Below are 15,098 nucleotides of genomic sequence, written 5' to 3'. Positions count from 1 at the left end.
TTTTCATCGCACCATTGTCTGTGTATACACAAAGAGAGTTGTCGATTGATATACAAGTTGCAAAGAAGTTAAGATTCATGTTAGCATTGGAGGACACCATAGAAGCAGTAGTGTTTCAAGTTTGTAGCATGTAGTAGATATGGGTTAAGAGTGGTCCGCGCAATTTCATGTGCGGTCCACACAGATCCAAGTGCGGCCACACTTCTGCATAGCTATGCCAAGTCCTCAAAGAGAAGTCTCTGATGGACAGTGCGGCCCTATATCTCCGGCCGCAGAATTTCAATTGTGGTCCACATAATTATTTTTGTGATCCACACTCAACTAAAAAATACTCAGGCCCTAGAGAAGAAGTTTTGTGAAGTATAGTGTTGAAGTCTTTTGTGGCTGCAAAATTTCAAGTGTGTGCTGCACAAATAAAATACTACTGCACAATCAAGGTAGCAATCAAGTTACCAAAATTTGAAGATTGCGGACCACACAATTTCAAGTGCGGCCCGCACAATCAAGAACATTGGCGGATGACATGCATTTTTACCTAGGTTATGTAATTATGTGTTCAATCATTCTGGGTAACATGGTAAAGGCATAATAATCAACAACCTAGCCATATCTAAGCATGCTTTGACAAATCCCCAATGTTAAACTACCCTAAATAGACACAAATAAATGATGAAATCACATATGGCCTGAAGAGAAGTTAAAAAGTAAAAAAAAAAGAATAAATTCAAAAGGAAGAATAACAAGATTGAAGTGATGCATACCAGACTGTGCTAGTGTGATAAGATCAAATGCAGTGTGGGTGGCTGTTGGTGATCTAAAGTGCAAGCACGTAGTTCTTCTTAGAGTGTCAGTTGAGAAGTGAAAGTGGCAAAAAATATAAATAGGGATTCTATTGTTCTATTTATATGCACACGAGGGTAAGGGTGAAAGAGGGCGAGTGCGGCCGCAAAATTCAAAATGCAGTCCGCACTCTATTACTTGGGTGGTGGAGAGCATGAAACTGTGCGATTCATACTTTTTCAAGTGCGGCCGCATGTCTATCAACCTGGTTTCAATGACTTCTCTGAGATTGCTCTTCTAGGATCGCATAATTTGTGATGATCCGCAAAATGAGCTTTGCACTTTTGGGAGATAAGTTCAGAGGACCTTCAATTTAGCATCTCAGCAGCCTCTTGAAAATGCGGTCTGCAGGTAAGATTTGCGGCTGCGAACAATTTTCCGCGGTTTGCATCCCCTCTTCTGCCACCGCACTAATAAAAGTGTGGTCGACATTTTCCCATGCAGGGCACAACTTCATCCATCATCTCAATATCTAATATGTTCACTGTAGCACACTTCAAATCTAGTTAAAAACAAGAAACAACATCTAACTAAAAGTGAAAAAGGAAAGAACTTGGCTTGCCTCCCAAGAAACGCCTTATTTAATGTCGTGGCATGAAGCAATGTCATAACATTCTCATTTGAAGTACAGAACCGCCACAACATGGCTCTCACCAACTTTCCTGGAGAGTGATTCACCCGATGACCGTTGATACAAAATATTTCATTGTTCTTGTTCTTCAAGTCCAAATCACCAAAGGGTGTCACACCAACAATTTCAAATGGACCACTCCACTTTGACTTGAGCTTCCTAGGAAACATCCTCAACCTTGAGTTGAATAACAACACTAGATCACTGGCCTTGAGCTCCTTATTCCAAATATACTTGTCTTGAAGGCATTTCATCTTTTCTCTATACAAGGACGAACTCTCATATGCATGGTACTGGAATTCATCTAATTCATTCAAATGTTCAACCCGCAAGTTAGCGGCTACATCCCAATCAAGATTTAATTTCTTCAAGGCCCACATTGCCTTGTGCTCTAATTCCACCGGAAGGTGACAAGCTTTTACGAATACCAAACAGCATGGAGACATTCCGATAGGTATTTTATAAGCCGTTCTATATGCCCATAGAGCATCATTAAGCTTCTTAGACCAATCTTTCTGATTTGCATTCACCGTCTTTGACAAAATACTCTTTATCTCACGATTGAAAACTTCCACTTGACCACTTGCTTATGGATGATAGGGAGTTGTCACTTTGTGAGTAACACCATACTTACCAAGTAAATTGTCAAAAGGCTTGTTGCAAAAGTGTGACCCTCTATTACTTATGATTGCCCTCGGAGTCCCAAATCAAGAAAGCTACCACACTTCTCGCCTCATTGTTGGGTAAAGCAACGGCTTCAACCCATTTAGACACATAATCCAACGCGACTAAAATGTAGGTGTTTCCACAAGAACTCACAAAAGGTCCCATAAAGTCAATACCCCAAACATCAAAGATATTAATCTCCAAGATGGTCCTAACTTAATAGAACACAAACTAAGAGGCATCTCATGTTTCTTTGAAATTCCACCGGCCCGTTGACATTTATCACATCTTTTCACCAACTTGTTTGCATCTTTGTAAAGAGTAGGCCAATAGAAACCACAACATAAGATTTTAGCCGCCGTTCTTGCTCTACCATGATGACCACCATAGAGCGAAGAATGACAAGCCCCAAGAATGTCACATTGTTCTTCCTCCGACAAACACCTTCTAATCACCCCATCCGTGAAAATCCGGAAAATGTATGGTTCATCCCAATAATAGTCTTGACAATGCCTCTTGATCTTCTTTCTTTGGTTTGAAGAGAACTTATCTAGAATGATACCACTCGCAAGAAAATTTTCCAAAACCGCTAACCATGGTATCTCTTTCATTGAAAGTGCTAAGAGTTGCTCATTGGGGTAAGAGTCAGTGATTTCAAGGCCAGCATGTAGCCTCCCCTCCTCCTCCAAACGAGACAAGTGGTCCGCCACGTGATTTTTGCTTCCCTTCTTGTCCAGGATGTCAATATCAAACTCTTGTAACAAAAGCACTTATCTCATCAAGCGAGCTTTAGATTTGTTTTTGCTCATAAGATAGCGAAGCGCCGCATGATTTGTGTTCGCAATAACTTTAGCAACTATCAAATATGGGCGAAACTTCTCAAAACACAATAACAATGAACCCTTTCTTCTTTATGGTATAATTGACTTGGACACTATTCATGGTATTACTAGCATATTAGACCGAATGAAAAACTTTGTTGATATGTTGCCCAACAAAAACCCCAACAGCGACATCACTTGCATCACACATGAACTCGAACAACAAACTCCAATTTGGAGATGTAATGATAGGAGTGGTTGTCAACTTGAGCTTCAATTGTAAAAAACTCTCATACAATCATCATTGAAATAGAACTTGGTATCCTTCTCGAGGAGTTTGCACAAAAGGTTCACCACTTTAAAAAGATCTTTGATAAATCACCGGTAGAATACCGCATGGCCCAAGAAACTCCTCAAACCCTTCACCGAGGTGGGGGTGGAAGCTTAGAAATAAATTCAATCTTTGCCTTATCCACTTCAATAGAATTCTTTGAAATCTTATGGCCAAAGACAATGTCTTCCTCAACCATGAAATGACATTTCTCCCAATTTAGTACCAAATTTGTTTCCTCACATCTAGCCAACACTTTGTCCAAATTAGCAAGACAATCATCAAATGACTCCCCAACCACCTAAAAATCATCCATGAAGACCTCAAGGTACTCTTTCACCATATCCGTGAAAATAGCCATCATACATTGTTGAAAAGTTGCAGGCGTATTGCACAATCCAAAAGGCATCTATTTGGAAGCAAAGGTACCATATGGATATGTAAAGGTGATTTTCTCTTGATATTCCAAAGCAATAAGAATCTGGTTGTAACCCCATAACCATCAAGAAAGAAATAAAAGGCATGGCCGGCCAACCTATCAAGCATTTGATCCATGAAAGGGAGAGGAAAGTGATCTTTCCTTATGACTTAGCTGAGCTTACGACAATCCATAAAAACTCTCTAATCGATGACTGTTATTGTAGGAATTAACTCATTATTATCATTGATAACAACCGTTATGACCCCCTTCTTTGGGACACATTGAATCAGAGAAGTCCAAGAACTATCGAAACTGGGTAGACAACCTCAACATCCAACCATTTGATAATCTCCTTTTTGACCACCTCTGGCATAACTTCATTGAGTCTTCTTTATGTTTAATGGATGTTTTGGCACTATCCTCCAAGTCAATCTTATGCATTCAGTATGCGGGGCTTATACCCCGAATATCCGCCAAAGTCCACCCAATAGCTTTCTTCCTCTTTTGCAACACCGCCAATGTGAAATCTACCTACACATTAGTCGAAGAAAAGGAAAGAATAACTGGTAAAGTAGAACAAGGGCCAAAAAATTCATAAGGAAGGTGAGGTGGCAATGGCTTCAACTCCATGGTAGGTGGATCCTCAATTGAAGGCTTTGTAGGAGGAGTCTTCCTATTCTCAAGATCTAATGACAACTTTCGGGATGAATAGTTGTAAGACCCTATTCCTTGCAACAAATTCACACATTCCATGAAACCATCCATCTCATTATCGTCAAAGTTGAGAAAAACGGCTTCCAACATATCACTAAAATTGATTGTAGCACTTATGTCATCAATAATGACATCGTTCACCAAGTCCACAAAAGAGCACACCTCATTACTATTTGGTTGTCGCATAAATTTGCACACATGGAATACTACATGTTCATCACCAACCCGAAAAGTGAGCTCTCCGGCTTCCACATTACAAAGGTACTTACCAGTAGTAAGGAAAGGCCTCCTAAAAATACTTTATAATCAACCTCAAAATCTAAAATCACAAAGTCCGCTGGAAGAATAAATTTATCAACTCAGACCAAAACATCCTTAATCACTCCCAACGGTAGCTTCATTGTGCGATCGACCATTTGCAACCTTATAGATGTGGGTCTTGGTTTCCTAATCCCCGAAGTTTTGAATACTGTAGGGCATAAATTGATACTCGCCCCAAAATGACAAAGAGCTTTAGCAAAATCAACACTTCCAATAGTACAAGGAATTGTAAAAGCATCGAGATCCTCCAACTTATGAGCCATGGAATGTAAAATTTCACTCACTTGGTGGGTGACCTTGATTATTTCAAAATTTATCGACCTCTTCTTGGTCACAAGATCTTTTATAAACTTGGCATAAACAGACATTTGTTCAAAAGCTTCCACCAATGGCACATTGATAGAGAGACCTTTCATCTTTTGAATGAAGTTCTTGAATTGATTCTAACCATTTTGCTTAGCAAGCCTTTGAGGATAATGAGGTGGAGGCTTTGGCAAGGGTGCCTTAGCCTTTTGCACTACTGAATATAGTATGTCAATGATGTGCTCCCAAGATGAGTTCACCTCTTCTTGGGCCTCCTCCACACTATCATCAATGTCAATCCGAACATCATCATGTACTTGAACATCATTTAGTAGGATTTCCTCCTCTTGGAACATTTGGTCATCATCCACAAGTTTCTTTCCATTTGAGGTGGGTGCATTCCCGCCTCTTCCACTTCTTGTGATAACCCCCATGGCATGCCCCATACTGTTACCACCCTTCGGGTTCACTATCGTATCATTTGGTAATGCACCCTTAGGACGGGTATCAAGAGCTTGAGAAATTTGCCCCATTTGAACTTCAAGATTACAGATTGATGTCACATGTGAGGCAAGTTGGACATCTGAATCCGCATTCTTTTCTATCATTTGCTTGAACATGTTCTCAATATGACCCATTATATTGCTTGAAGAACTTGAACAGTGGGATGGATAATGAGGTGGGTTGCTCAGTTGTTGGTACATTGAGGGCTTTGAAAACCCGAACTTCAATTTGCATGATTATTGTTGTTTCCCCAATTTTCTTGATTATTGCCTCCCCAATTTCCTTTGTTGTTTTTGTTGTTATGTCAATTCCCTTGATTGTTAGAATAATTGCCTTGGGTATTTTGAGAACGCCATTGATTTTGATTGGAGCCTTAAAACTTTCTCCGTTTCCCTTGATAATTATTCACAAATTATACCTCTTCTTCTTGCTCTTGATAAGATTCATCTTGGTCATAGCTACCATCATCATGTGCATAATTATTGTTGATATATATATATATATATATATATATATATATATATATATATATATATATATATATATATATATATGCATATATAAGCACGCACAAGGTTTTTATAATTTTTCTATAATTTTAAAGATTTTAAATTAATTTATTTCCTTCCCTTTTATTCATAAAATCCCCAATAATTATACCTCAAATTATTGTTGTGGTAATCTAGTCATTTAATTTCTATATTTATGCCAAAATATGGTTAAAATATTTTTATGCATTTTTTATAATTGCATTTCGTATTGTTAAAGCTAAATTGCATATAATTGCAATATTAGTCTATTTAATGTATAATTATATTTATATGCGTAAAATTGATCTCCTATATTTTTAAAATATTAAATATATATTTTAAATCATTTTAGTACATAAAATTTTTTTTAGAAATTATTTATTATAAATTATAGAGGAAAAATTGGCTATTTAAAATATAGCCAGATTTGCCTTTCAATTTCAGCCCAAATTAAACCCAACCCAGCCCAATTTCAGATTAAAAACACCCAACCCAAACCCTAAACCCGCCTAACTGACCCAAGACCCGTTAAATCCCGGCTGTTAATCTAAAAGATCAACGGCCCTCATGAGTTCTTTCCTTTTTTATCCCAAACGACAACCTAAACCTATCTTATTTCTCAAATCCGCTGCCTTTGTATTCTCTTATCTCCTCTCCTCTCTCAACCCCTCGACCTAACCCTAGCTCCTTCAACTGCCAACTCCCTTCTCTGGTCTTCTCCGGTGATCTCCCTTCAACTCCTAAGCCTCCAATGGCTCCTTTATTGCCATGCTCGCCTTCTCCGAGGCCTTCAAGTGCCCTGGGCCATGCTGACTTGCATCTAGGGTTTGTCATCTAGTCTGTTCTTGTCCACTTCAGTATGATTTCAAGCTGAATCATGTTGTACTTTGTTACGATCTTTAAGGTTTTAGACAGGTTCTTTCATCTCTACTTGGTTTTCTTCTGAAACTCTAATTTTGCTTACATCTCCTAGATCTGTATGATTTTAAACAATTTGAGTCTATTTCTCTGATGTTTTCACTATCCTTGTAACTCTTTACAAGAATCGTAGATTTCAAAGTGTTTTCACCTTCTTCTCAAACTAGGGTTTTCGGAACTTCTTCTAAAACTTTGTTTAAACCGATTCTTTATGTTTAAACTTCTATCTCTTGCATAATTCGACTAATTCTATGATTTTACTCCCTTTTCAACTCACCTATGTTGAAAACCCTAATTTCTTAGTTCTAATCTTGGGGTTTCTGAGTTTTGTTTTGATAACATATTCAGTTAATCTATATGTTTCTGTGATTATGTGATTTTACCCAATTATTACTTGTTAAGGTTCCTAATTATGGTTACTCCTGCCTATTGTGTGATTTTACCCTATTTTGTTCACTAATGTTTCTATTTCTTCACTTCTCCTACCTGTATCATGCTTATTTTACTAATTCAGACTATGCTCTACATGAATCCCTAATTTATATATGATTTTTTCCTACTCGACCTCTTAGAGTTCTGGTTTTTGCTTACTATGTGCTTGTTCTTATAAGGTTGTGCTAAATCAATGCTATTTTCTACTTTTGAATCCTTGAGTCTTTGTGATTGATCTTTCACTGATCTCGCATGATATCTCTATTGATTTTTAACCTTGTGAAATATTTTCTGACATTATTCTATGGTCAATTGTGCTATTAAATGATTTCTTATGTCTTTTCCTTAATTGAAATATGCTGAACCTAGCCTCTATTACATGTTCTGTACTTGTACTATGCAGAAAATATTTCCTTATTTATTATGCTCAGCCTTATACGATTTTCTTCCTTATTTGTCACATGTTTATTACCGTTTGAAGTTGACTCCTCAATTAAAGGGAGTACTTACCTTGATTCCGTGACTAATTGATTCTGTGTCCCCATAATTACTGATGAACTTTGATTTTTACGTTATTTGCTACCTGCTTTTAAACTATATATACACACTCTCTTATTAGCACAGATACGAACACTCTTGGTTCAAAAGCTCTCTCTCACACTTAAACTTTCTGCTCTCTCTCTTTTGTGCTACTTGCTACTATTTTAAGTTAGCCCGCTGCAAGCCAAGGCTAACCATTGTGTTCTCCGACTCTTTCACTTTGCTTGCTGTTTTTTTACTGGTATGTTCTAGTTTCAATTTTAGTTCCAACAACAATATGGTTCTTTTATTGCTTCAGTTCATCCTATTTCTAGTTTGCTTCTATTTATGATTTTGCTGTGAAACTTGTAGTTGATATGTTTACATTATTAGCATGTTATGTACTCTCCTTCCTTAGGATCAGTAGATTACCCCCTCTGTGTTGTTTCTAAACATGTCTGCACCAATTATCTCTACCTGTTATGTGCTTACCATCATATGCTCCATGTATCCCCAAATCTCTATCACCCATGTATGTAAGTTTGTACTTTATGTCTGGTTCTGTGACTATGCCTAGTCAGTTGTTTCTAAGCCTGTATGTACCAATTCCCAGGACCTTTGCTTGTCTTGTGTTCACAATCAAGTGTTCTATGTATCCCCAAATCCCTTGACCCCTGACTACTGAACCTGCTTTGGTTCTGTGACCCTTGCTGTGTATGAACCTGTCTTAAAGGTATTGTGTTTGGACCGTTGTTTGCTCTTCCACTATCTTTTCAAACTGTCTCTGTTGTTTTACTAAGTTATTTCAAACAAACTTCCTCTTAGTACAATTTTACCACTAAAACCTTTCAACTTGTGTCAAGTACTTTCACTCTACTCCTAAGTCAATAAGTTCTGCCCTCTCCAGTATGTGTACTGTCTTGGGATCCTCTTGAGAACCCTCTGAACTCTGGCATACTGAGGTTGGCTCTTCCACACTGCACTTATTTAATTTTGGTTACCAAGTCTAGGTGTAAGTACTGCCCGAGATCCTTGAGATCCTTAGGGAACTTTGATGCACCTAGACTATGATATTGTCTATGGAATTAAGGCATTTGAGGCTATTGGAGGCTTTGGGAAATCTGGGCCTATCTGTAGGCTCCCTATAGAATAACTTCTTATTTTCTTATTTACTTATGTAATTAATTCATATGGCCTGTAATAACTTGTAAACGAATATTGGGTTAATTAGTGAAAAGGGATGGGTAGCTACATGTTTGTGGGTAATACGGGTAGAAACCATGCTTATAGGACTTTACAATTTGTTGTGTTTACCTTTATAAGTAGAAACCATATCTATAGGACTTTGTATCTTGTTATGCTAGAAATCATGCCTATAGGTCTCAATTGATTCCATAATAGAAATCATGTTTAATAGGTCTAAAATTAGTTTCACAAGGAGATGCAATGCCTATAGGATACAATCCAAGTTCAGCTTTTGTTATAACTTTTGTTTACATGTTGTTTCATTTGTCATTATGCCTGCAACGTTTTTGAAATCAGTATTAAAATAGATATCATGCCTATAGGGAACAACGTCAAATTCTTCCTATAGATCTAAACTAGTTTGGTTTTAAATGAATTAATCAGGTTAACGATTAGTTCACTTCTAAATCAGTTCAATTAGTGGTTTATATTTCCTTGAAGTGAGTTCTTTTAAAATCACCTTAGACAGCATGCCTATAGAGATTAAAAGAGTTTGTTTTAAACCTACCTTGTCTCGTTCTATATAAAATATAGTCATAAGTATTCTGCGTATAGGCAAGCCTGCAGGGCATTTTCGAAACTTGCAATTCTGAAACTATTTCTATGACTTAATGTTGTTCTAGTTTAAGCAAGTTTTAAAATCAGTAGGCCATTGATAAAGTCATTACTTCTGGGTTTATAAAAACAAACTACCTATTTTCTGTATATTCACTTAGACATCATGCCTTAGGATACTGTTTAACAAAAGGCCTTATTTGTGTTTGAGTCGTGTTGTTTATGTGCCTTGTTTGAGGAGGAAACTTTGAGCCTCTGATTGCTCCCTTTTTGCTCTTATTTGCTAAGAGTCCTAATTTTTCTTGCCTGTCGCCTAGTGTTTTCACCTTTAAAACCTTAGAGGTCTGTCTAGAACCACTATCACGACCCTAAATCCGGACCCGGTCGTGATGGCGCCTCTCGTGAAGACAAGGCTAGTCGACACTTCCCATTTTCCAATTATTAACAATTAAGCATTAAAAAACAGTCTAACATGAATAAATGAACCAATGTTTAAGCAAACTATAGTATAAGATTTGGAATACAGCCCGAACACAGCTCGATACCTGGATGTCACTAGTCATGAGCACCTAACAACACGGAATACTCCAAATCGAACTACAAAGTTTAATACAGAAAACTAAGAACAGGAAGGAATAAGGTAGGGAAGAGCTCCGGGCTGTGAACACCAATAACTACCTAGAGACTCCTCGGATCCGCCTGAGCCGAAAATGATCAACACTCTGGAGCGGGACCAGATATGCCTGAATCTACATACAGGGTGTAGGGAATAAAGTGAGTACTCCAACTCAATGAGTAATAATCATAAATAAAGATTGAAAGCAGGAAATCATGTAAGGCACAGAAACATGCTACAATGAAGCAGTAAAACCATTTAAAACAATAAACCAGTGAAAGATAGGTAAATATCCGTTAACTCAAATTTAACTTCATTAAAATCCTTTTCAACAATTAAGCATGGTAATTGACAGTCAGTTATGAAAAATAAATACATAAAGGTTCACCCCTCGTGCACAGTCTCAACAAATCAGCCCCTCGTGCAATATCTCAGAACAATACCAGCCCCTCGGGCTCAATCTCAGAACAGTACCAACCCCTCGGGCTCAATCTCAAAACAGTACCAGCCTCTCGGGCTCAATCTCAGATCACAATGGGTACCCGCGCTCACTGGGGGTGTGGAGACTCCTGGAGGGGCCCCTTACGTCCCAAGCGCAATATCAAGCCACCTCGTGGCATCATCACTAGGCCCTCGGCCTCATATCAATCAAGCCACCTCGTGGCGTACATATCTCAGGCCCTCGGCCTCATAATCAGTATCAAATGTTTCCTCACAACATAGGCCCTCGACCTTACTCAGTCAAAATCCTCACAAGCCACTCGGGCAATAGTAAAACATGATTCTCAGCCCAAAATTATCATTTAAAAGATCATGTAAGTGTTAAAAATAGAGTAAACATGGCTGAGTACGAAAAACAGTGAAATATAACATGACTGAGTTCAAGTATAAAGTCAAAACAGTGAGGAAATACCAGTAAAAATCCCCGAAGGGTTCAAATAGTTGGCACAAGGCCCAAATATGGCATTCAACCCAAATCATGATGATAACAAATAGATTTCAGTCAAATACGCGGTAAAATAGCCATTTCGGGCGAACCAAGTCACAAATCCCCAACAATGCATGACCTCGCGCTCGTCATCTAGCGTGTGTGTCACTTCAATATAGCACAACGATGTGCAATCCGGGGTTTCAAACCCTCAGAACATCATTTACAATCATTACTCACCTCGAACAGGTCAAATCTCTAGCTCGTGACGCCTTTGCCCCTCGAATCGGCCTTTACTCGCGTCGAATCTATCCAAAATTAGAACGAGGACATCAAAATATGCTAAGGGAAAAAAGCCCAAGCGAAAATAATCAATTTACAACATAAATCCCGAAATTACCAAAACCTGACCCCTGGGCCCACGTCTCGGAATTCGATAATTTTTACATCAATAGATTCCTTATCTCCCCACGAGTTCATACATATCAAAAATTCTGAAATCCGTCCTCAAACGGTCCTTCAAATCCTCAATCAAAGGTCTAAATTTCCAAGCCCTAGTTCTTCAATTATTGGCTTAATTTCCATGATTATTTAGGTGGAATTCACATTAGAATCGAGTTTTAAGTCCAAGAATCTTATCTCCAAGTAATTCCCCTTGAATCCCTCTTCAATCTCCTTCAAAAAGCTCCAAAAACGACCAACAATGGAAGAAATAAACCCCTCATTCGCGGACAAAATGACCTTTTAAACCTTCTGCCCAGGTCTTAATTTCCTTCTTCGCGAACACGGTCAACACCTCGCGTTCGCGAAGCACAAAAATTCTATTGACCAAAACTCTTCTTCGTGAACGCGACCTCACCATCAAGAACGCGACCTCACTATCGAGAACGTGATGCCTCAGCTTCATCAACCTACGCGAACGCAATGCTTACCATTCTGGCCCTTGGCGAATGCGGGACCCCCCTTAGCGAACGCGAAGGCCAAACCTGACGCCTCCCTTCCTGACCTTTCGCGAACGCGAAGACCAAAATGTTTGCAACAGCTGAAACCAAAATTTGCAATTTTCTTAACTTAAAAATGATCCGTTCAACCCCTCAAAACTCACCCGAGGCCCACGGGACCTCAACCAAAGGCACCAACATATCCTAAAACCTTATTCAAAATTTTACAAATCTTCAAAACACCTCAAACAACATCAAATCAACCAAAACACATCGGATTCAAGCCTAAGAATTCCAAAATCTTCTAAATTATGCTTTTGATCAAAAAACCCAACCAAATCACGTCCGAATGACCTGAAATTTTGCATACACATCCCAAATGACACAACGAAACTACTACAACTCTCGAAATTCCATTGCGACCCCTATATCAAAATCTCGCCTACCAACCGGAAATTGCCAAAATATCAACTTCGCCAATTCAAGCCTAAATCTACTCCGAACCTCCAAAACTCATTCCGATCGCGCTCCTAAGACCCAAATTACCTCCCAAAGCTAACCGAACCATCGAAACTCACATTCGAGCCCTCTAACACATAAGTCAACATCCAGGACTTTTCCAACTTAAGCTTCCTCAAAAGAGACTAAGTGTCGTAAACCTTACCAAATTCATTCCGGATTCGATCTGACCAACCCGATACCACATAACACGGATAAAAAAAGCATAAAGAAGCAGAAATGGGGAAAATGGAGCGGTAACTCATGAGACAACTGGCCTGGTTGTCACATCCTCCCCAACGTAAACAAACTTTCATCCTCGAACGAGTCAAGAAACATACCTGAAGCCTCAAATAGGTGAGGATATCTGCTCCGCATCTCCCGCTTGGTCTCCCAGGTAGCCTCTTCCACGGACCGACCTCTCCACTGCAATTTCCCTGAAGCTATATCTTTTGACCTCAACTTTCGAACCTGACAACCCAAAATAGGTATTGGCTCCACATCATTGGTCAAATCATCATCCAACTGTACTGTGCTAAAATCCAGAACATGAGACAGAACCCCGATATACTTTCGGAGCATAAAAACATGAAATACCGGATGCACACTCGACAAGATGGGTGGAAAAGCAAGCTCATAAGCCACCTCCCCAATCCTTCGAAGCACCTTAAGAGGCCCAATGAACCGAGGACTCAATTTGCCTTTCTTTCCAAATCTCATAATACCCTTCATGGGCGAAACCTTCAACAGAACCTTCTCGCTAACCATGTAGGACACATCTCGAACCTTCCTGTCAGCATAACTCTTTTGCCTCAACTGCGCTGTACGAAGCCTCTCCTGAATCACCTTCACCTTTTTTAAAGCATCATGTACCAAGTCTGTCCCCAATAGCCTAGCCTCACCGGGCTCGAACCAACCAATTGGAGATCTACACTGCCTCCTATAGAAAGCCTCATATGGAACCATCTGAATACTCGACTGGTAGATGTTGTTAATAGCAAATTCCGCAAGCGGTAGAAACCGATCCTATGACCCTCCGAAATTAATGACACAAGCACGCAACATGCCCTCCAATATCTGAATAGTATGCTCGGACTGCCCGTCCGTCTGAGGGTGAAAAGTTGTGCTCAATTCAACCTGAGTACCTAACTGTCACTGCATAGAACTCCAAAACTATGATGTAAACTGAGTGCCCTTATCTGAAATGATGGAAACTAGGACACCATGCAACCGAACAATCTCCCGGGTATAGATCTCTGCCAACCGTTCTGAAGAATAGGTAGTATACCCAGGAATGAAGTGCGCGGACTTGGTCAGCCGATCCACAATCACCCAAATAGCATCGAACTTCCTCAAGGTCCATGGAAGTCCAACTACAAAGTCCATAGTTATCCTCCCCCACTTCCACTCTGGAATATCTATCCGCTGAAATAAGCCACCCGGTCTCTGATGCTCGTATTTCACCTGCTGACAATTGAGACACCGAGCTACAAATCCCACAATGTCTTTATTCATTCTCCGCCATCAATAGTGCTGTCTCAGATCCTGATACATCTTCGCAACACCCGGATGAATGGAATACCGCGAGCTATGGGCCTCCTCAAGGATCAAATCCCGAAGCCCATCCACATTGGACACACAAATCCGTCCCTGCATCCTCAACACCCCATCATCACCGATGGTCACATCTCTGGCATCATCATGATGTCTGTCCTTAAGGACAAGCAAATGAGGATCATCATACTGGCGCTCTCTGATGCGATCATATAAGGAAGACTGAGAAACCACACAAGCCAATACCTGACTGGGCTCCGAAATATCTAACCTCACAAACCGATTGGCCAAGGCCTGAACATCAGCTGCAAGAGGTCTCTCCCCAACTGGAATATATGGCAAACTCCCCATACTTACTACGTTTCGGCTTAAAGCATCAGCCACCACATTGGCCTTTCCCAGATGGTACAATATAGTGATATCATAACCCTTAAGCAACTCCAACCACCTCCGCTGCCTCAAATTGAGATCCTTCTGTTTGAACAAGTGCTGGAGGCTACGATGATCAATAAACACCTCACAAGACACACCATACAAGTAATGCCTCCAAATTTTCAATGCGTGAACAATGGCAGCCATTTCCAAATTATGATAGGGTAGGTCTTTTCATGGGGCTTCAATTAACGAGAAACATAAGCAATAACTCTACCCTCCTGCATCAATACACACCCAATACCAACTCTCGAAGCATCACAATACACGATATATGAACCTGAAGCTGATGGCAAAACTAACACTAGAGCTGTGGTCAAAACTGTCTTGAGCTTCCGAAAGCTCTCTTCACACTCGTCCGACCATACAAATGAAGCA

At 39.6% G+C, this 15,098-nt stretch overlaps 1 protein-coding gene across 1 annotated transcript; it reads right to left on the bottom strand.

The window, feature by feature from the left end:
* Positions 1-4,241: 4,241 nt before the first annotated feature.
* LOC142163220 (uncharacterized) lies at positions 4,242-5,161 on the bottom strand. The gene is made up of 2 exons (XM_075220483.1): positions 4,848-5,161; positions 4,242-4,713 (listed from the first exon to the last, which is right to left on the bottom strand). The coding sequence occupies exons 1-2, from the start codon at positions 5,159-5,161 to the stop codon at positions 4,242-4,244; spliced, it is 786 nt and encodes a 261-aa protein (XP_075076584.1).
* Between the last annotated feature and the right edge of the window lie 9,937 nt (positions 5,162-15,098).

Source organism: Nicotiana tabacum, chromosome 8 (genome assembly GCF_000715075.1).
Source record: "Nicotiana tabacum cultivar K326 chromosome 8, ASM71507v2, whole genome shotgun sequence".
Classification (NCBI taxonomy): Eukaryota; Viridiplantae; Streptophyta; class Magnoliopsida; order Solanales; family Solanaceae; genus Nicotiana; species Nicotiana tabacum.
Note: the sequence above shows the minus strand (reverse complement) of the source record. Positions and strands in the feature narration are given on the sequence as shown.

What these genes read in the sequence shown, in the direction of transcription:
- LOC142163220 (XM_075220483.1), bottom strand. Translation starts at nt 5,161, where the DNA reads ATGAAAGGTCTCTCTATCAATGTGCCATTGGTGGAAGCTTTTGAACAA. An exon ending in CCAAGACCCACATCTATAAG is followed by an intron (nt 4,714 to 4,847) that starts GTTGCAAATGGT and finishes AAGTATTTTTAG; the next exon opens with GAGGCCTTTCCTTACTACTG.